We start from the raw sequence: 22,905 nt of genomic DNA, 5'->3' as shown, positions 1-22,905 counted from the left end.
TTCCGTAAGCTTCAGCAACATTATCTGCAAATGGGAACCATAACACCACCCCTCAGAGTTCTTATCAAATGTGGAAGTGACCAGACACGCAGAAGATGCCAGCCATGCTGTGCCTGCCTCCTGGGTGTGCTCCAGGCTCTCACTGCCACTCCCTTGCGCTCCTGTTTGCTTATCACTACCCAGAAATAGAAAGAAACTTGCACTTGGAAAGACATAAAATCCACCAGCATTCTATTCTTTCTATATAACTTTTTTCAAAACTTATGTCAAAGGTCACAGAAAGTATTCGTCTTAAAGGCCTTTTATGACATTCGGAGATGTTATTATACATTATTTATTTTAAAGGATATGATTTATTGTGCTACTTTTGTCTGTCCTTATTCTGCACTTCGTGCAAATAGGTTTTCTTTTAAAGCTCTAAATCAGAAACTTAACAGTTTTAAATAATTCCTGGTTCATTCTCTTTCTATTGGAGAAGATCATGTAAGAATAATAAAATTCTAAAACTTTCTTATGAAGAGCTGTAGTGAAGCCAGAATTAGACTGAGCCAACACCTTTGGATTAGAGTGTTTTCCGTATGCCCTTTCATGTACAGATTTAATTAAATTGTCCATAGCTACCATAATAAAGGTCATACTCATGTAAATTTGCATTTACCGACTTACACCCATATTTTAAAATATTATTGAAATTTTACTTCAGTGAGAATGTCATATAAATCAGCATTTAAATCTCTGTGTTTTGTGTGTGTATCATTTTAGCAACTAAGATTTCTGAAGGTTTTAAATAGTTTTTAAATGTCAGTCTAAATAGTAACACTGGCATAAATTCTTGACTTAGGAAAGTATTTTTTCAGTCTTTCAGGTGAGACATTAAAAAGCTAAGCTTTATTTTTGTCTATAAAATAACTTCCAGTTCCTTTTATAAATAATAGGGATAAAGTTCTGGTCAAAGGCCAAATCTAGTTCATGGTAACTGCCCCTCCCGTCTGAATTGGCTTAGTATTGGTCACTGCCCGAAACTGCAGTGTGGCCTTCTGCACTCTCACAACCCCTTTCCCGTCTAATCCCAGGATGGTCAGGTTTGCCTAAAAGCTCTTACACCTTGCAGTTTATGTGAGAATAAAATAGAGTCATTGTAAGTGTCTTGACGGAAGGGGCCATCTAAATGAGTGTTAAAAGATTGAGCACGTTAATGGCCATCAAAGTTTTGCCTGTGCCTTTTAAAACATAACTACTATAAAATAAGATTTTTTTCTGTGGTTGGCATCAAGCCATACGTAAATTTAGCTGTGAACTAGTTTGATTTTTTTTTTTTAATTGTCAAATGTTACCTGTTCCTCTCATTTATGCCTTGTGTATTCAGAGATTATGGCTTGTTTTAAACATTTCTTTGAGTAAGTGTGTTAGCATATCGTGTTATCCATGGAGATATGCATTTCTTGAAATACAAAGACTTAGTTAATTTATAGATTTAAATCTAACTCACTATAGCTCGAAAGTAAGACCAGTTTGGATACTTGAACTAAAAGTATTAGCCTGGTTTTTTAGTTTCATAGCTGTAGGAAATTGTGAGATAAACAAACATGCAGGTGAAATGCTAATAAGCATTTCTTAGAAGTAGAGGATAAGAAATACGTAGCAAAGAATTCTAATATTCTAAATCCATTCTTACAGTTTGGAAACCTAATTCTTGTACCGTACCTTGTTCAACACATTGACTGCCATTCTAGAAAAAAATTTTTTTCCCTAGGGGCTGCAGTGTCTTATTAGGTCAAGAGACATGTGAGTTCTATATGCTTTATGAGGCCCTGGGCTCAAAACTAGTGTAAGTTAAATGCAACTTTTTTTTTTTTTTTTTTTTTTTTTTTTGGAGACAGAGCCTCAAGCTGTCGCCCTGGGTAGAGTGCCGTGGCATCACAGCTCACAGCAACCTCCAACTCCTGGGCTTAAGTGATACTCTTGCCTCAGCCTCCCAAATAGCTGGGACCACAGGCGCCCGCCACAATGCCCAGCTATTTTTTTTGGTTATAGTTGTCATTGTTGTTTGGTGAGCCCAGGCTGGATTTGAACCCGCCAGCTCTAGTGTATGTGGCTGGCACCTTAGCCGCTTGAGCCACATGCGCCGAGCCTAAATGCAACTTTTGAGAAAAGTTTGAGTTTCTGAAGCACTTTTAGTAGGAACCCAAGATGAAAGTAGTATTTCATCGGTTTTTCTCCAAAATTATTTTATTATTTTATCTCTAGAATTAGAGTGAAAGTACCTTTCACTGTTTAGTAACCTGAGTCCACTATAGTTTTCAAGTCCGAAATCAGAATTTTAACACTGTGTGGAACACTTTGTCATCACATTCCTAGCCCACCTTGAGCCCTTCTCCAGAGAGAGATAGGGAGACTGGAGAAGGGACCTAGAGCAGACACTGCAGCTTCACTAGAACTCACATCTGCCGGCTTCTACTCAAGGAAACTTCTTACTGCCTCCTGTTTTACTTGGTGCTGTCCTGCATTTGAGTGTTTCTGTAGTAACATATTAAAACTGGACATAGATTCTTCATGGATTTTTCTTATGTTCTGTTTTCTATAACTATGGCTTTTTTCTTAGTCTTCTATTTGGTATTCAGTAACACTTCAAGGAAAAAAAAGTGCCTCCATAAGATCTTTCTGAAAAATCCTGCCCCATGGTATTTACCTTTTACTAGAAGAAGACAGAAAATAAACCAAAAAAATCTCTACTTTACTATAAAAAAATAAATAAAATTTTAAAATAAAAAATCCTTACATTTAGTAAGTTTTAGTAGAATACAAATGCCTACATACAGTAACTAATAAAATGCCATGAAGGCTACGTTGAACAGTTTGATGAGAATATTTCAGATTGTATGTGAAACCAGCACATTGTACCCCTTGATTGCACTAATGTACACAGCTATGATTTAACAATAAAAATAAATAATTAAAAAAAAATCCTTACAAATTCCATTTTGGTTTTGTATCCTTTGAAAGTTTGGATATATGAAATATTAATACATAGACAAGAATATATATAATTTGTAAGTTATGAAACTTAAAAATAAAATGAACACTCATGAACCCACCACCCGGCTTAAGAAACAGAACATTAGCAATCCCAGTGAGGGGCCCAGTGTGTTCCTTGCCTGTGGATTCCCTGTTGTGACCCCACCAGCCTGTAACCCCATGTCTATTATAGGTCATGTTTCCAGACCTCATAAATACATTTTATCTGAAGTTCTCTTTAATGGCATTTAATTTTCTCAAATGCATTTTGAACGTCTGTTAGGGTTTTTTTCCTTTAATCTGTTAACGTGATAAATTGCATGAACAGAATTTCTAATGTCAAGTGAGTGACCTTGTGTTTTTTTTGTAAACTCAGCTTTTTTTTTTTTTTTTTTTTGTAGAGACAGAGTCTCACTGTACCGCCCTTGGGTAGAGTGCCGTGGCGTCACAAGGCTCACAGCAACCTCTAACTCTTGGGCTTACGCGATTCTCTTGCCTCAGCCTCCCGAGCAGCTGGGACTACAGGCGCCCGCCACAACGCCCGGCTATTTTTTTGTTGCAGTTTGGCCGGGGCTGGGTTTGAACCCGCCACCCTCGGCATATGGGGCCGGCGCCCTACTCACTGAGCCACAGGCGCCGCCCGTAAACTCAGCTTTTTAAATGATTTTTATCGCTTTTATACTTTTTATATAATTTTTATATAAATTTATTGCTTTTATACTTTTTATACAATTGTTTGTTGATATAATTTTTAAGAAATTGGACTTTTTCGTCTCTTTCCCTGAGGGTGGCTCGGGGGTTTTCTTCTAGTGCTCTCCTTGTTTATTGATCATGCTCTACTGCCTTTACTCAGTTAGAAAATGTTTCTTCTTTTTCTCATTTTTAGAATAATTTCTTTAAGACTAGAAAAAGCTTTTTCTTGAATGTTTGGTAGAACTTGTCTATAAAACCCTCTGGGCTTGATGATTTTTATAATGTATAGAAATTAGTAATTTATCTATTAAAATTCATCCATTTTACTTTTTTTAAATTTGCTGGGCACAATATTGTTTCAGTTTTTCAAGTATTATCTTTTACTATTTTTGCTTTGGGGTGCTTAAAGCTTAATTCTTTTTCTAACTACGTAAGTTATTAGATCGTTTGCTTATAAATTGTCGGTGCTTCTGTTTTTTTCTTTAAAGTGCCCTTTTAGTTGCACCCCACAGATGTTAGTAGAGTCACGTTAAAATGCAGTGTGAGTATTTTCTAATTTCCCTTTGTGTTTTTCTTTGATCAATGAGTTATTTAGAAGAATTTTTAAATTTCAAACATAGGATTTTTAAGGTTAATTTTGAAAATAATACAAAAGGATGATTATATTATGGTTTAGGCGAAACTGACATTCTTTAAACTTTTTTGAGATTTGCTTTGTGGCTTAGTACGTGATCAGTTTTCATAAATGTTCCGTGGGTACTTAGAAAGAATGCGTGTTCTTCATGTGCTAGGTGGAGGGACATATATAGGTTTAAATCAAGTTTGTTTTTTATGGAGTTTAGGTTTTATTATGTATGTATTTTGTTTTATTTTTTGTTTTGCTTTTGTTGTATATTATTTAAGAGGAGTATTAAAGTTTATCTCACTGTGGTAGTGATGTGTCCGTTTTCCTTGCATTTTTTTAACCTTATTTGCATATACAACATATAAATTTTAAATTGTCATATTCTGCATTGAGCCATTTATCGTTTTATCTCTTCCAGTAATTTTTTTTGTCTCTAAAATATGTTCTCTCTGCTATTACAATAAGGACTTCATTTTTGGTAGTTTTTGCCTTATCTTTTTTATCCTTCAATTTTTTTTATTTCTGGGAATTGGACATGTCTCTTATAAGCAGCCTTTAATTCTGATTTTATTTAAAAAAGGTTTGATCCATTCACATTTATTGTAGTTACTAATAGTTTGTTCCCTCTTATGCTTTCTCTCACTTCTTTTTTTCTTCTTTTCTTTTGAATTGAATAAATTTATTTCTCATTCCATTATTTTTTTTTTTCTGGCTTGGTAGTTAGTACTTATAGTAAGATATCTTGGAATTTTAATATTCATGTCCAATCTACTTAATATCTATACCCTTCTCCTGAACAATGCAAGGATTTTAAAATCAGTGCTCTTTTTGTTTATGTTATTGTTAAAAGTTTTAGTTCCATCTTATTTGTTTAACAAATGTAAATTAGTCACTGTTTTCATCAGTGAATATTTTCAGTATGTAGATTTATCCCTTGTTTACCAGTATTCTCGATGGCATCTTTAGTTAGATAAAATGATAAATGGCATCTTGGCCCTTCCATCAAGGAAAAATTATTCTTCTTCCAAAGATACATGCTTGAGAAATTTCTGTGGTAAGAATCTGTGGCTGGTAAACTAAGTTTTTGCTCATCTGAGAATGTTATTTTGATCCCATTCTTCACATTTTTGTTGGCTAAAGCATTTCTGGGTTGGCACTTACTTTCTTTCAGTACTTTGAAGGTACTATTGTACTTTCTTCAGCTCCCTTTGTGGCTATTAAGAATCTAACTGGTGTTCTTTTGTGAGTAATCTATCTTTTCTCTCTCGCTGCTGTTTCTGTCTTCTATTTGTTTGTTTTCTAGAATTTGACTATATATATATACCCCCATGTTAAACCCAGAATATGGCTTTTTCTCTTACTTTTATGCTTGTAGTTGGGATTTATTGTATCTTTCATTAATTCTGGAATCTTTTTATAGATTCACAGTGAAAACAAATTCTCTTTTCCACCCAGAACCACTACAAAGACTTACAAATTTATTTGCTGTTTGTAAGAGTATACTTTTTTTTTTGCAGTTTTTGGCCGGGGCTGGGTTTGAACCCACCACCTCTGGCATGTGGGAGCTGGGACCCTATTCCATTGAGCCACAATTTTTTAGAGTTCTTAGTAGAACTAAGAATTTTTTTCTTAGTTCACCTTTTTCCTGAGAGTGATGCCTTTGCTGGGTTTTAGCTTTAAGGAGAGGTCTCTCCAGTCTTAACTCCTACTGGCCCATTCTGATTGCAGCAGGCCGTCAAAAGGAAAGCTCCAGGCCATTGGAGTGCAGTTGAAATCCCCAGGGACAGCAGCTTAAGCACTTGTTGGTCTCCTGATCTTGCTTTGTTTCTGCTCTCAGAGTTTGTCTCTTTTTTGCAAACTCATCTGTTTTTAAGAGGTATCACATGTGAGTGCATGTAAATTTTTACATATGTATAATATTCTTAGGGTGTTTATTTTGTTTTTTAAGTATCTCTACTAATGTAAATTGAAGTCTGACCTTTGCCTTTTAATGGAAATGTTCTCATGGAGGTTTTTGTTTTGGTTTGGTTTTGAGACGGGGTCTCACGCTGTTTGTTGCCTGGGCAAGAGTACAGTAACCTGATGAGAGCTCTGCGACCTCATACTCCCAAGTAGCTGGGACTATGGGCACACATCTTACCTTGTTTTTTTTTTATTCAGAAATCACATTTTGTTCCTCCTGTCACCTTTTCTTACAGGTAAGCAGTAGGTCATCCAGTCCCAGTGTCAGAATGATCACTACCTCAGGACCAACCTCAGAAAAGCCAACTCGAAGTCATCCGTGGACACCTGATGATTCCACAGGTGACTAGTCTACTTTTTGATCGTAATTATAAAATTGAATTCATCACATTTATGTTCATTTAGTATTTTTATAACTGAAATGGAAGTCTCCTATTGGTTAAAAATGATTCAAAAGGTCAACAGTCAATATTCTATTCAATAGATATTTGTAAGTGAATTAAAAGTTACTAAATTCCCCAACATGAATAACTAACTGTCACAGTATGAGTAACCCTCCATCTAAAGGTAGTGTTGGAATAGTTTTATTATAGGCAAACAGAAAATAATGTGCTATAGTGGAATTAACTTTTCCCTAACATTAATAGAGTACCTTAATGAATGCTCCTGAGTTATTTAAATGAAAATTTTTATTTATATTTTGTTTAGTCAGGGAAAGATGATCCCTTAGACCTTGGAAAATTAAAGCATTTGGGATTTTACATAAGATCAACTATGTTATTACTAGTGGCAATTAAATTAAAATTAAAAAATCAGCTTTCTGATTTATAAACTAAAATATGGCAAGTATTTATAGTTATTTGGTGTGTTTAGTCAAGTTTATAATTTAATTTAAAAAATTAACTGGGTGGTTTTTACTCTGTGTGTCATGTGAGATAGAACAGAGTTTAGCCAGGGCGTACTCTCTAGCTTTAGTTAAATTTAAATTTAGTAGTGGCAAAAACTCCTCTAAGTTTCACCAACAGTGGAGTACAACCTGAGATTGTTCAGGGCATTGCCACTATTCACCAAACGTGCAGAATTCATCATAAGCGTGCGGTGAATTCCTCCCCAGTGATAGATAGGGAGGTGCACTTGTCAGATTGGATCATTAATGGTTCAGGTGATTTTACCAACTCATTTTGATTGTTAAACCCTTGACAAGTCAAAACAGCATAATTAATTAGATTTTTTAATTTAATATAAAAGAAATGTCTGTGTATTTTCAGAGAAACCTAGAAAGCATAACAATTCAATAATTACTGCACATAAGGAGTGCTCTTCAGTTTTTATTTACCCTATAATGAATCTAAAGAAGGACAGAATCTAGTGAGAGATCTAAACCCAATACAGGGAACCACAGAAGGCAAACTCACTAGTTTCTCCTGGGCTTAGAACTTTGCAAAGACAGACATGGCTCATTCTTTGCAATCCAATTAAAGTTGTGATGCTGACACATTAAAAAGAAACTCATCGTGCTATAGATTAAACTACTAAATTTATACTTACAAGCTGAGTATTTTATTAGTTAATAGAAAAATTAAATAAAGGCTGGCATAGTCCATGACTTTTTTGAAAATATTAAGACTTGTTCTTTAGTCATAAAGTAAAAAGAAGACAGCATTCCATAAAGGGAATGCACATTCAAAGAATATAGAGTGATAATAAGGATTGTGTTATGAGGGACAGAAAGGAGAATTTGTCTCATTTAACCAAACCACTGTGAGTTTGACATTCAGAAGAGGTTAGATTAGATTAACAATTGTAACATTGAAAAAAAAAATCATTAAAAAACCTTGCTATCGCCTGTGGCTCAGTCGGTAAGGCGCCGACCCCATATACCGAGGGTGGCAGGTTCAAACCCGCCCCGGCCAAACTGCAACCAAAAAATAGCCGGGCGTTGTGGCAGGTGCTTGTAGTCCCAGCTACTTGGGAGGCTGAGGCAAGAGAATCGCTGAAGCCCAGGAGTTGGAGGTTGCTGTGAGCTGTGTGACACCACGGCACTCTACCAAGGGCCATAAAATGAGACTCTGTCTCTACAAAAAAAAAAAAAAAAAAACCTTGCTATCTTGTAATTATTGCTTTTAGAGCCTAGAAGCTCAATTTCAATTTATAAATGAGAAAGTGAAATCCCACTTCTTGGTGTTAAAGAAAAGATAAAATTCAATAAAAAATCTTAAGTTCCAGGAGACACCATCTTCCAGTAATTCACCAAAATGACAAAAAAAGGGAGAGAGGAGAGGCACCCAATACATGTTCTCTAAGCCTCTTAGAAAACATGGAGTTGTTCCTTTGGCCACATAGACGCAAATCTACAAGAAAGGTGATATTGTAGACATCAAAGGAATGAGTATTGTTCAAAAAGGCATGCCACACAGATGTTACCACAGCAAAACTGGAAGAGTCTACAATGTCACCCAACATACTGCTGGCATTGTTGTAAACAAACAGGTTAAGGGCAAGATTCTTGCCAAAAGGATTAATGTTCATATTGAACATATTAAGCACTCTAAGAGTCGATCAAGATAGCTTCCTGAGATGAGTGAAAGAAAATGATCAGAAAAAGAAGGAAGCCAAAGAGAAAGGTACCTGGGTTCAGCTGAGCCAGCCTGCTTCACCCAGAGAAGCTCACTTTGTGAGAACCAATGGAAAGGAGCCTGAGCTCTGGGAACCCATTCCCTATGAATTCATGGCATAATAGGCGTACGGGATAGCACACAGGAGAACCAAGAGAACCAATGGCACAGGAGTATAAGGTGCTGGAATGTAGTCTCCATGAATTCATGGCATGATAAGTGTATAGTGTAACACACAGGAGAACCCAGACAATCAATGGAACTGGACCATAAGGTGTTGGGACCTATTCCCCATGAATTCACGGCATAATAGGCATAGCAAGCTTTGTTACATTCAATGGAAAGGCCCTTCCTGGCGCTGCTGGAACCTTTTCCCTATGAATTCATGGCATAATAGGTATTAAATCTAAAAGGGTACTTATTGTAAAAAAAAAAAAAGAATCTTAAGTTCCTCACTATGGAAAGGCTTTAATTATTTAACAAGCCCAGTCCTTGGACCTTTTTTTCACTCCCAAATTCCTGTTAAACATTGACATATTATACTTAATTCTAAAACACAGGTACAGAATGCAAATATAGTGAGATATATAAGGTTATCAGTAATTTAAGGGAAAAAATAGCAATGGAATGTTAACTTGAGGAAACTTTTTAAACATACTTAATTTTTCCTATTAAGTCATTTTTGATCAATCTCAATTTTAAGGAAAGCAGTATTTAGGAGCATAGTTTAAAAACTACTATTGGGAGTAGGGAGAGACTTGATCAAAGAAATAACAAATTAAGTATATTTCTTGTTTAGGCTTTTCAAAAGTTTGTGTTAGTACTGTAGATGACTTAGGATAAGTACTTTAAGGCTCTACTGGTTTGTTTTTCCTCCGTTGCACTGCAGTATTTAATGAACATTACTTTTTCAATCTGAAATGCATATTTGACTATTTAAAATTGCCCTTTCTTCCTAATCCTCCACTTAGTCTCATTAAGATTGAGCATGGTAGCAGCCACTGCCATGCACATTGTCTGTTTGGTCAGAGTTAGCTAATCAGCTTTTGAAGGTTCTTGCAAGCACGTTCTCAATGTCTTTACGCTGCTGAACCATCATACTGTCTTCTTTTTTTACTCAGTTGAATGCAGTCATCTGCTGTCATCCTGACCTTCCCTTTACACACACCACTCTTCCAAGAAGTCACTTGTCAGGAAAGGGCTGAACACCTCACTCGTTTAGTTCATGTTTTCTCTGCTAACAGTGGGAAAGCAGCTACTTCTGAAATAGCAAGATCTATGTGACTTTACAGTTAACTCTTATTTCTGGACCTGTTCTATCAAATGTTCATGTTTAGAAGAGAACATCTCACGCCACTCAATCAATTTGTATAACAGTTTTCTCTCTTTTAAAATATAAACAAACACTTTCTGCTCACATAGATTGATAGAGTTGATTGGTTGTTGGAATTAATCAATTTAACTATTTTTGGAACGACATTGAGTCACAGTTCTAAACCTCTTTTTCATTTCATACTATTCTTATTCGTAACATGCTCTTATCAATAGCATTTCTTATTTTCTGCTATGTTTTTAATCAATTTTAATTTCATGGAAAGCAACATTTGGGAGCTTTTTTTTTTTTTTTTTTTTTTTTTTTTAACAATGCCCTCACTGGAGGGCAAGATGGAAGGGGGCTCCCATTAGAATCTAGATAAATTGAAAATGATCTACTAGAAGAGAAAAAGTGTCTCTTGCTTGACACAGCTTTGTGTAGAACTTAGTACCATAAAGAAAAGAATGAGGTGTGCAGTTTGATTAAGTAGGGTCAGTTAGTACTAAATATAAAATACTTTGTAAAGGTCCCACAAACTCTCTGGGATAGCTCAGTGGACTGAGCAAGAGACTCGAAATATAAAGGTCCCATGTCACTGTTTCTGCTCACAAGCTTTAATATATGGCTTTCTATTCAGTTTATAGCCAACTTAAATTTTAGGTAGGAGAATGTAATTGCATTCTAATTATCGGATAATTGGATGTCCTCTTTTTTTCTTTAGAATTCAAAAACAAACTGTTGTCAGTAGCAGTAACTTTTATTTTACATGTAATTTAGTGGGAAAAAAGCATTTCATACATTCTTTCTTGCTTTTTATTTATAATTGTTTATGATAGAAAATAAATACAACACATTCTTGAATTCCAGATACCAATGGGTCAGATAACTCCATCCCAATGGCATACCTTACCCTGGATCACCAGCTGCAGGTAAAGGGGTTCTTCCCAATGGAAGTTTATTTATTATTTATTTATTTTTTAGAGAATTTATCTTTGAAGCTGACAATTATATTCCTATCCATCATTTCATATTCATTTATTTATACTTTTATTGGCCTCTTTAAACTTATAAAAGTCAAATTTACTCTTTTTTTTTACATTTTTAATGTAGTTTAATCACTACTGAGTATATATCTGAAGTTAATCAATTTTAAAATTGGCAGAATAATATATTCTTCTCCTGGCCGTCAGGTTAAAATATCCCTTATGTCTTTCTTCAAGACTACTGAGCATAGCATTTTTACTATTTCACTTTGGGGCATTAAAAGCTAAAACTCCACTTTGGGAGAATCACTTGAGGCCAGGAGTTCAAGACTCTGTCTCTACAAAAAAAAATTTTTTTAAACTTAGCCAGGCACATACCTGTCTTCCCAGGTGTTTGGGAGCCCAGGAGTTGGGGTTGCAGTGAGCTACAATGATGTCACTGCACTCTGGCCAGGGTGACAGGGTGAGATCTGTCTCAAAAAAATGTCTATGTGTGTCCCATAAGTTATTTTGTGATATATTCTCATGTTCATAGTGACTAAAAATGTAAATAATACCCTTCAGTGGCTCCTCATGAGTACAGGGACCATAAACACCTTTTGGCATAATACCGTCTGGCAACCTGAAATGTCACACCAGAGGCTACAAGTAGTCTAGTTGTAGTTCTCTGTAAAACATGAAAGTATTAAAACAGCAAGAGTAAATTTAAATGCTGAGCTAATTGTGAGGAAAGGACACTAAAGTTTTCTAGGACATAGTTTAAAACTTACTTTTAAAGCTTTAGGGCTATAAAAATATATCACAGGCTCTATCTGAACTCTCAGCCAGATGTAAAATTTGCTTTAATTATGTTTTAACATTCCTGATTATTTCCAGCCTCTGGCACCGTGCCCAAACTCCAAAGAATCTATGGCAGTTTTTGAACAACATTGTAAAATGGCGCAAGAATATATGAAAGTTCAAACAGAAATTGCATTATTATTACAGAGAAAGTAAGTTATCTTTTATGAATAAAAATAAAAACATTAGTATGTTGAGTTTAAGGCATGTTAAGATGCAATTTTGTTTGAAGACATGAAGACTTCATGATTTTTAAAATTAGTCATTAAGTGTATTCCCAACTTGGAGGCTTTATTTTCATGTTTAAGTTTTAAGTACCCTTTGACTGTTTTTCATTCAAAACTTAATCCTTTTGACTACCCATGTTTTATGTTCTCAGAATTTTAAAGGTTAAAGCTGCTTAGAGTTATTGTTATAAAGATTTATTGTTTCCTTGTACATGGGTAAAATGATTTACTAACTTTCAGTTGTACTTTATTGTAGAAATATGCCTGTAGCCATGTTCCTTCCAAGTGCATGTTTAGGACAGTAGGATTACTTGTTAGAGAGCCATACTTCATACTTCTGAGTGTTCTTCTGGGGAGTTTGATACCTGTACTTGTTTTTCTAAGAGTTACAAAAACTGCCTTCCTTCCTTTACAAAGCAAATCAATCCAATTCCCATACCACTAAATTCACAGTTTTTAAAAATGTATATATACGTATATATGTATCTGTATGTCTTCAGTTTTCTTAAGCATGACCCTCATGAAATTTTATATTTATGAAACTGATTTATGAGTGGTAACTAAAACAGGAACAAACATGGCAACTTTGCAGATGTATTATAATAAGATTCCATTGATTTATATTGATCTAAATAAATGAAAATTCTCTCTGTTTGAGGTAATTTGTGAAATTTTTTCTGTTTGTGCTTCAAAGAAAAAAAATAGTTTTGTCACAATTTAGTAATACAGTGGTTTAAGTGAAATCAATTTGGTATTTTAAAGATAAGCCTAAACAAGAAATTAAATATTACAGTCTGGAAATTATAGCAGTAATTGTGGAACTGCTGATACTTTATCTTTTTCTTTTTTGTTTGTTTGTTTGTTTGTTTGTTTTTTTGATACTTTATCTTGAAAAAAACTCTGTCTTTGTTTTTTTTGCAATTTTTGGCCAGGGCTGGGTTTGAACCCGCCACCTTTGGCATATGGGGCTGGCGCCCTACTCCTTTGAGCCACAGGCGCTGCCCAAAATTCTTGTCTTTCTAACACATATTTAACCTACATTTTTGTCATACTTTAAAATCATTTGAAAGAAGAGTTTTATGCTGGAAAAAACAAATGGTGGATTGGGATATGGGTTGTGAACTGTGGCAAATTCAATCAATTCTAAATAAAGTGAGAAATATTATTCAGAAATTATTTTTGAAGACTTTTCATGAGTTATTTATATCCAGTAACCTTACCTTACTTAATATTCTCCAAGTAAAAGGAACTTAAAGAAGTTTATCCAGATGATAAGAGATTCTAAGGATCTTTCCTGAAAATGTTCGAAAATGTTAGTGGCTTAAAAGGACAATATTGTATTACCTGGACTATAGTTAAATAGTATTACAATTCATATTCAGAATATAAGTATAAAAGTAGAATGTGAATGATGAAAACTTTGTTATTTTTCTATAGTCAGAGCTTTTTCCAGCCTTTTTTCTTCCCTCCTACTCAAAAATGGGAAACTAAGTGAAATTTTCTAAAACTTTTATTTTATTATCTTCTCTGCTTCACTAACTATCCAACTACAGGTACTTAATAAAAGGATATATGGTTACACCAGAAGAGCAGGAAACAGTTTGCACTCTGGCCTATAATGATATTTGAGGAGTATACTTAAGATACAGAATGGTAGACCCAGAGTAAAAGTTCTCATTAATTGAGCTTCCATCATCAGCTAGTAAGGTATCAATTTCTCTGCCCCGTGTAATTCTTTATTATGTGATATTTGTTTTTAGGCAAGAATTAGTTGCAGAACTGGACCAGGATGAAAAGGACCAGCAAAATACATCTCGTCTGGTACAGGAACATAAAAAGCTTTTAGATGAAAACAAAAGCCTTTCAACTTACTACCAGCAATGCAAAAAACAACTAGAGGTCATCAGAAGTCAACAGCAGAAAAGACAAGGCACTTCATGATTCTCTGGGACTGTTGAATTTTAAAATATGCAAAGAAGGACTTTTTTTTTAAGGAAAGAAGAATCCTTTTGATGACAATTCATGAGTGTTAGCTTTCTGGCGTGTTCTGAATGCCATCTGCCTACATTTGCTGCATTTGTTTCATTGTTTATTTTCCTTTTCTCATGGTGGACATGCAGTTTTACTGTCTCATCACATAACATGGTGGCACCTGCAACTTGACTAAGCAGCAGCTCTCAACTGGAGAACAGACACAGCACTGGCTGTGCGTGCATGCTCTGTGGGAGCGCTGGCCTGGCGGGACAGAGGGTATCCCGCTAGCTGCTATGTGCTGACTTCATCCTTTTTTCCATATTGGAGGTGAAACCTCAAGAATGATTTTGTTCTTGTATCTCATAAAAAACTAATGATTTTTTTCCCCAAAAAGATGGTGTATACCAAGTTAAGACAGGGTATTATAAATATAGAAACATTGGTGGTTCATTGCAGAAATAGAGAACTCTTAGGGATAGTTCACAGTGAGGGCTTTGATGCCAGTATCCTTGGGTCAGTACTGAACTCAGTTCCATCTAGAAAATATTTAAAGGTAAGTAGCGGCTGCTGTATTTAAAGAACACAATTTTATCGGATTTCATTAGATTAAAATTAGATTATAATACATTAAACAAAATGGAACTTTTTTTTAAAAACATAAACATGTTTAGTGATTGTATGTGTTGAAACTATAAAGTTTTTAGGACTCTAATATTAATATATCTGAAATTAAAAGGCAAAAGAAAATGATTCAGCTTAAATGATTGTTTCTTCCTGCAATAATTATTGAATTATTTTATCATGTATCTGGAAAAAACTGAAGAGATAGTGAAAAATGGAAATAATTGCTCCAGTTAAAAGACTTGGGCTTAGATTTCTTTTTATGATACCAAATAGGGAATAAACCAAGCAAATCAGAAGAAATTAGTAAAGAAGTTAAAGAAGTAAATATAAATTCAAGTATCCTACCTACCGTAGATACCATAATGATTGATTTTCTTTGCAAGCCCATTCGGGAATGCCTCCTGCCTTTAAATACTTTTAAGAGAATTTCAACACTTAAAAAGAGAAAGTATTTATATTGTTAACAATAACTTTGCTACCAACCTTCAAAATAATTTAAAAGTAATAATAAAACATCATTGAAATAATAGGCTATATAAGCTCTATTTTTTCAGTTGGTATTAAGTCATATTTTGATACCAGGGCAAGCTGTCTTTTAAATAAAGATGTCATCAGTCTCATTTTTATAGCATTCATGTTTCATGAAGAGAAAATTTTAAATGAAGGCCTAATTGCTGTGATTATTAGAATTCTATCAGGATTGTATTACAGTTTTTGCCCTATTTCAGGTAAGCAATTTGATCTAAGAAGTTATCTAAATATTCTTAAAAATACTAAAGCGGGTAATTTTTTCTTCCATGATGTTTTCCTCCTCCCACTGAGTTTTATAAAGAATTCCTTGTTTGTACAGGGAATAAAGATAAAGGACAATTTGTACTAAACTGTATCATTTTTAGCTTCTAGGAAGTAAATGTCTTCCATCACTTAGTTTAAGTAAAAGGAAGGTCATCATTCTCAAATAACTTGATTACCTAGCTGAAAGTGATGTTGGCCCCAGCATAGTAATAGTAAAATAAAATGACAGAGATAATAACTTTAGACTACAGAAAAGTATAACTCATCCATAGCATTGCTGCTTTTATGTACATTTGTCACTCCACCAAAAGGGACCTAGTCACTGTTAAGAGGCTTTCCTAATTTTCTCAGAGCATGAGATATCCAAGCATAGTGCTACATCTCCATTAGGATTTAGCATTAGAGATTTTGGATTTTATTTCTAGTTATTGATACGTTTTGATATATTATAACACACATAAAGGGAAATTTTATTGTTACTACAGTCACATCATAAAAATATCCAAATAGATAAACAGAAGAAAATAATAGATTTTCCTCACGGTACTAAATGCAGAAGGCTGTTGTACAGTTGCTTGTTTGTTTACAGTGAGTCCTGGGGATTCTCAGTACTGTAGTTGTCCTGGACACTGAGGACAGTTCAGCCTTACTCTGTTTTTAAATAGTTGTGTTGCCAGTTTCATGTTTTAAGTCCTGATGATCCCTGGAGAGGGGAGAAAAGGATGCCAGTGGTGATTAAAACCCATAGCCAGTTTCAACAGAGTCCCATCTACAGACTTTCAAATAAAGTTGTTAACTGGAGGCAAAGTTTTTATTAAATCTGGTTTTATAATTCTAACCCTCATTTTGGGGGGCAGGAATAGCAAAGAGGGGAGCAAGTTGCTGAAATGCTCAAGTCTGAGAAATTTACAAACAGACTGATAAGCCCTAATTACATTGTATTCTTGCCTTCCAGGAAAGAAAGCAAAGCTTTTATCTAACCTAGAGGGAAATACTTCTCAGCAATAAAAACTGCTTTTTGAGTTAACTAAAAATCAACTAAGAATAGTTTATCTTACAGCAACACAGCATATTGAAAAGACTTGTTAAAGGTTGTTTACAAATGTTTGACTATTTTTGCTGAAGCATTTTATCGAATGTCTTTTTCTTGAAGTTCTTTCATGTTCCTAATTTCAGCTCCTGCTTGTAGCCAGAGATCACAGGTGTTACCTGTGAAACTTGTTTATTTCTAGAAGTGTGTGTGGTTTTCAGCACTCAACTCCTCTGTTCAAATGGTGGAAAGTTCTACTTCTGTCCCTTCAGAACATTTTATGTAAAATGATGTAATGCAGAAATTCTTGTGCATACTGTGTAATTGAAGGAAGCTTTTTAGATTTATTTTTGTTTTTAATAAAATCCAGATTGTTATTCTAAACTGGTGCATACCAGCAGTGAGTGACTCACATCAGGAGGCAGCTGTGCTGCGCTGCCCTGGCGCCCTGTCACCTCACGTGGAGACAAAAAAAACCAAAATGTCAGTATTCTTCTAATATTCAAACTAGTGGACCTTAATCATGATTTTTGATAGTCTGGGTGATTGACCAGTAACACATCTTCTCCAGCTCGAAATTCTAGGATAAATGGATGCTCTTCACGGTTAGGTGAGCCCCGATCTGTGTGGAGCCCAGCATAGCGTGTGTAGCTGAGTGGTTCTTCTCATGAGACGACAGACTTCTAAAAGTATTTCTGAGTTACATTAAGTATTTCATTCTAGCCCCCAACCTACACGTTCTTACAGACCCTACCTTCATTTTTTAAATCCATTCATTTGCTCATTTCTTTAACAATTTTTTTTAGTTCAACAAAATGTTTCCTGAGCAATACAAAGGTGATGATTTAAACTGATATTCTCAGCGAAATTGTAGTAAGTAGCTTGAAAAGGGTTTACAAAAGGAAAAAATTACCTGGTTCACTCTGATAAATGTTTTATTAGAAACACTCAGCAACATTTTTCAGAAGGACATGACAGATTTTATTTTAATCAGACACAATGAAGAGATGGCTTAACTCTTAATAGAAGATTGACTGTCAATCTTTTATTTAAGTAAGAATGCCCTTCATTTTGAAGGAAATAACAAGTTTATTGATAACCCATTCCAAGCTGAGCAGTTCTTGCTACTACCAAGTTCCATGTCCATCTCAGCAAACAGTAGTTTGATGGTATTCCCACCTTCAGATGGGCACATGACTCTTAAAGGTTAAGGCTTGTAAGCACCTGAGTCTATTTTTCCATCATCATCTGTTTTAGACAGAATCTTATGCATGAGGACTTGCTGGCCACTATGAACCCATACTGTGAAGAACAACATAGGAAAAAATTTAAACTGAGTGGCAAGCAAAGGAAGGGAACCTGAGGTGACTTCCAACTAGCAGGCATAGAGGCGTTGAAACCTATGTACAGACAGCAACAAAGCTGACGGTGAGGCCTTCATGTTTCTTTTAAACTCAAGTCCGTGCTCTAAACTCCCATACTATTATTTTAAATACTTAACAAATTCTCAGGTGCTTTAGTTTGCTCATTCACTTATTTGGCAAATGGAGTATATTCATTCTAAAGACAAACAAAATGAAAATACTAATGGTAGTATTGTGAGACTTTGTCTGGAAAGATGACTTGTTACCACTCCACAGGAAAGCAGCCATTTTTTTTATATTTTTTATTTTTGGTGACAGTGTCTCTGTCACCCTGGTAGAGTGCATGATGCCATAGCTATGGCATCATAGCTCATAGCAACCTCAAACTCCTAAGCTCAAGCAATCCTCTTGTCTGAGCCTATCAAGTAGCTGAGACTACAGGTGTCGCCACAACACATGGCTATTTTTTCTGTTTTTAGTAGAGACAGGTCTAACTGTTGCTCAGGCTGGTCTTGAACTGCGCTCAAGTGATCCACCTGCCTTGGCCTCCCAGAATGCGGGGATTACAAATGTAAGCCACCATACCTGGTCAGAAAAGTGAAATTTTAACCTGAGGATTGGGTTGTTTTTTTTTTTTTTTTCATTTTTAAACAAGAAAGTTTTCTGCTCTTTGTTTTGTTTTATTCTTTTATAATTGGAGTATAATTTATACACAATAAATTGCATCCATTTAAAGTGTGCTTTTTGAGTTCTGATACTTGTGAAAACTACCCCACCAATCAAGATTCTGAATATGTCCACCACCACCCAGAATTCCCTCCTATCCCTTTGCATTTGTGCTCTCCCTCCCTCCCTCCACCCCAGCCAGCGCAACCACTGATGTGCATTCTAGCAATAGAGATTAGTTTGCATTTTCTAGGATTTTACATAAATGAAATCCTACAGTGTGGACTCCACTTTTTGAGCCTTCTCCCACCCACACTTGAATAGTTTTCATTCCTTTGAAAGAAATTTTAAGTTTTCTCTTTTAGGGGGAGGGTTTATAGATTGTAGCTCCTTTCTCCTTGCTAAAATCCTAGGAAAGACTTAACCTGATTATTAGACCATAACATGCAGAACAGTATTTTCAGTAGCAGTGAAAACCATCTTAAAAGTATTTGATACAGGACCTCATACAGATGTTGTCTGTGGGACTTCCTGCTAATAGCAGTGCACGTAGTATCCATAATAACAATACCTTGTCAGGAGGTCACCTTCCCACCATGCCCTGTGCTCCTCTTCCATCTGTGACTAGCCACATCTGTGGGAGTTCTCACAGCCCCTGCCCTGGCCAGTCTCACCAACACCACACTTCTATTTCAATGACCTGCCCTTCATGTCATTTATTTGAGGCACCTTTTAGAATTAGTGGTTTCTGTATTATGCATAACTTGGATTTTCCAAAATATATAAGCACTCTTCAATAAAGCTATTTTTAAGAAATAAATGGTTATGTATCTGAATTTTATGGTGCTTTTAAATTTCCAAGTCATGAAATGCATTCTTTACCCTGTAATTTAATGGTCAGTAATCTCTCAGAGATGCCGTCTAGCAGCAAGATTATCTCTTTGAAAGCTCCAGAAATTACTGAGTAAATGCTGGATATTTATCTTCTGAAAGGCAAAAACAATTTACATAATGTAATTACTTTGCAGACATTGCTTGTTTCTATTTGTAGATACCTTTTTAGTTATTACAGTAATCATTGATTAACTCATCTATTAAATTCAAATCAGAAATCTGAAAATGGGTGTAACTTCTTTTATGGTTACAAATAGTCATATTACTTCATCACACTGAAGAACACTTTTAGATTTTAATCAGCATCCTACAAAGATCCATAATTACGTGTCCATCTAAAATGCAATAGAAGGAAGTAGGAGGATGAACAACTGAAGCCAACTTTCAACAGAAGCTCCCATCCAGAGGGAGACATAATGCCCAGAAAGAACCCAATAAAGCTGAAGGTCAGGAGCTGAGCTGAGTGAGAAGATTGATAACTGCACATCATCTCTGCTGAGGCAAGCTGTGACTCCAAGGAAGCAAATTGCAGCTGAGATTTCATCCCAAAGCCACTGATTCACTATGATTGGACAAAGACTAGCTGAATACAAGACTGAGCCACCTAGCCCCATTGCACCAACAAGGTCCCCAGAGTCTCAGGCTGTAGTACTGAATGGGACCTTTGTAAAGTTGTAGGGGAAGAGCCGCAGTCACCCCAGCTCTTTGATAAAGGGCTGGTTAATTACAACTCCAGGAGCTCTCAATCCAATTTCACCTTACCAGCTTCTCTAGCCAAATGGTGAAAAATAATCATGGGGTGGAATCAGCAGAAAAACTTGGACAACATGAATAATCAGAGTAGGTCAACTCCCACAAGGAATGACAAAAGAGACACAACAGAAGATGCCATTCATAAACAAATGGATGAAATGTCAGAAATCAAGTTCAGAATATGGATGGCAAATAAGATTAACAAAATGGAAGTAAAGTTGGGAATAGAAATTCAAGGAGTAATTCAAAAGTTGTTTCAAGAGTTCAATGAATGCAAAGACAAAATCTCCAAAGATTTACTCACAATGACAAAAGAAATTCAGCCCTCAAAAGATCTGAGAAATACAGTAGAATTCCTCAGTAACAGAATGGAACAGGGAGAAGTAAGGATCTCTGACATTGAAGACAAAGCTTTTCAACACTCCCAAACAGAGGCAGAGAAGTGGAGAGCAAAACCGGATCATTTCCCTGACAGATTTGTGGAACCCTCCAAAAGAGCAAACATCTGCCTTATAGGAATACCTGAAGGAGTAGAAGATGTTCCTAAAGGCACAGATACTCTACTACAAGAAACAATTGAGGAGAACTTCCCAAGCATGGCAAGAGATAACCAAATTTCAGAATAGCAGACACTTTCAGAACCCCAGCACCACTCAATCCAAATAAAGCATCTCCTAGACACATTGTAATTAACTTTGCCATAGTTAATATGAAAGAGAAAATTATGCAATCAGCCATATGTAAGAAAATCATAACCTACAAGAGGAAGAATATTAGAAGGACTGCAGATCTCTCAGCTGAAACTTTTCAAGCTGAAAGAGGATGGTCATTGACCTTCAATCTCCTAAAACAAAACAATTTTCAGCCCAGGAAAATTGTATCCAGCTAAACTGAGTTTCATTTGTGATGGAGAAATCAAATACTTTAATGACATACACATGTTGAAGAAATTTGCCATAACTAACCCAACTCTCCAGGACATTGTCAGACCCATCCTCCACAATTACCAGCACAATGCTCTACCACCAAAGTAAACTCTCTCAGAAATTTTTGAACAAAACGCAACATCCACAGTGGCAAAAGAATTAAAAACATCCACTACTCTTTTGAGAAACTTGATACCCAAAACACTACCAAGCTTCAATTCTCTCAATTAATGTGAATGGTTCAAATTGTCCTCTAAAGAGGCATAGGTTGGCTGACTGGATACATAAACTCAGACCAGATATCTGCTGAATACAAGAATGTCATCTTACCTTAAAGGATAAAAACAGACTCAGGGTGAAGGGATGAATGATTATCAATAATTCAGGCAAATGAAAATTGGAGAAAAGCAGGGGTTGCAATTTTATTCACAGATACAATAGTCTTTAAACCAATAAAGGTAAAGAAAGATAAGGTACTCGGGAGGCTGAGGCAAGAGAATCGCTTAAGCCCAGAAGTTAGAGGTTGCTGTGAGCTGTGTGATGACACGGCACTCTACCGAGGGCCATAAGAGAGACTCTGTCTCTACAAAGAAAAAGAAAGAAAGATAAGGATGGTCACTTCATATTTGTTAAGGGAAACATTCAACATGAAGAGATTTCAAATATTAACATTTATGCACCCAGCCATCAGGCTCCTCAATTAATAAAGAAGACCCTAACAGACATAAACAATTTGATATCTTACAGCACCATAATAGTTGGAGATTTTAACACCCCTTTGGCAATGTTGGATAGTTCCTCCAAAAAGAAACTAAAACTACAGATGTTGGACTTAAATGTGACTCCACAACAAATGGACTTAACAGACACATACAGAACATTTATTTTTATTATTATTATTAAATCATAGCTGTGTACATTAATGTGACATGGGGCATGATACACTGGTTTTATAGGCCATTTGACATATTTTCACCACACTAGTTAACATAGCCTTCCTGGCATTTTCTTAGTTATTGTGTTAAGACATTTATATTCTACATTTACTAAGTTTCACATGTACCCTTGTAAGATGCACCATAGGTGTAATCCCACCAATCACCCTCCATCCATTCTCTCTCCTCCCTTCCCTTCCTCTCACCTTCCCCATAATCTTAGGTTATAACTGGGTTATAGCTTTCATATGAAAGCCATAAATTAGTTTCATAGTAGGGCTGAGAATATTGGATACTATTTCTTCCATTCTTGAGATACTTTACTAAGAAGAATATGTTCCATCTCCATCCATGTAAACATGAAAGAGGTAAAGTCTCCATCTTTCTTTAAGGCTACATAATATTCTAGTATATAGTGTACATATACTACAATTTATTAATCTATTCATGGATGGGTGGGCACTTGGACTTCTTCCATGATTTAGCAAGTATGAGTTGGGCTGTAACAAACATTCTGGTACAAATATCTTTGTTATAATGTGATTTTTGGTCTTCTGGATATATACCTAGTAGAGGAATTGTAGAATCGAATGGCAGGTCTATTTTTACATCCCTAAGTGTTCTCCTGTGGAAGGCTGACACCACAGCATCTGTTTTGTAGGCCAAGTG

The 22,905-nt window shown here is 35.5% G+C and overlaps 1 protein-coding gene across 4 annotated transcripts in view; it reads left to right on the top strand.

Moving 5' to 3' along the window:
• Window positions 1-17,082, top strand: part of MAP3K7 (mitogen-activated protein kinase kinase kinase 7) — a 63,177-nt gene extending 46,095 nt beyond the window's left edge. For all 4 annotated transcript variants that reach the window (XM_053591419.1, XM_053591422.1, XM_053591420.1 and 1 more), the window contains 4 exons: window positions 6,532-6,637; window positions 11,093-11,154; window positions 12,085-12,200; window positions 14,036-17,082. In XM_053591419.1, coding sequence (XP_053447394.1) covers window positions 6,532-6,637; window positions 11,093-11,154; window positions 12,085-12,200; window positions 14,036-14,216 — 465 coding nt within the window. In that variant the 3' untranslated portion in view covers window positions 14,217-17,082. The remainder of the gene's footprint in view (window positions 1-6,531; window positions 6,638-11,092; window positions 11,155-12,084; window positions 12,201-14,035) is intronic.
• The last annotated feature ends 5,823 nt before the right edge of the window (window positions 17,083-22,905 follow it).

Source organism: Nycticebus coucang, chromosome 5 (genome assembly GCF_027406575.1).
Source record: "Nycticebus coucang isolate mNycCou1 chromosome 5, mNycCou1.pri, whole genome shotgun sequence".
NCBI classification, from domain to species: Eukaryota; Metazoa; Chordata; class Mammalia; order Primates; family Lorisidae; genus Nycticebus; species Nycticebus coucang.
The sequence above is the reverse complement of the archived record's forward strand: the minus strand, read 5'-3'. Positions and strand labels throughout refer to the sequence as shown.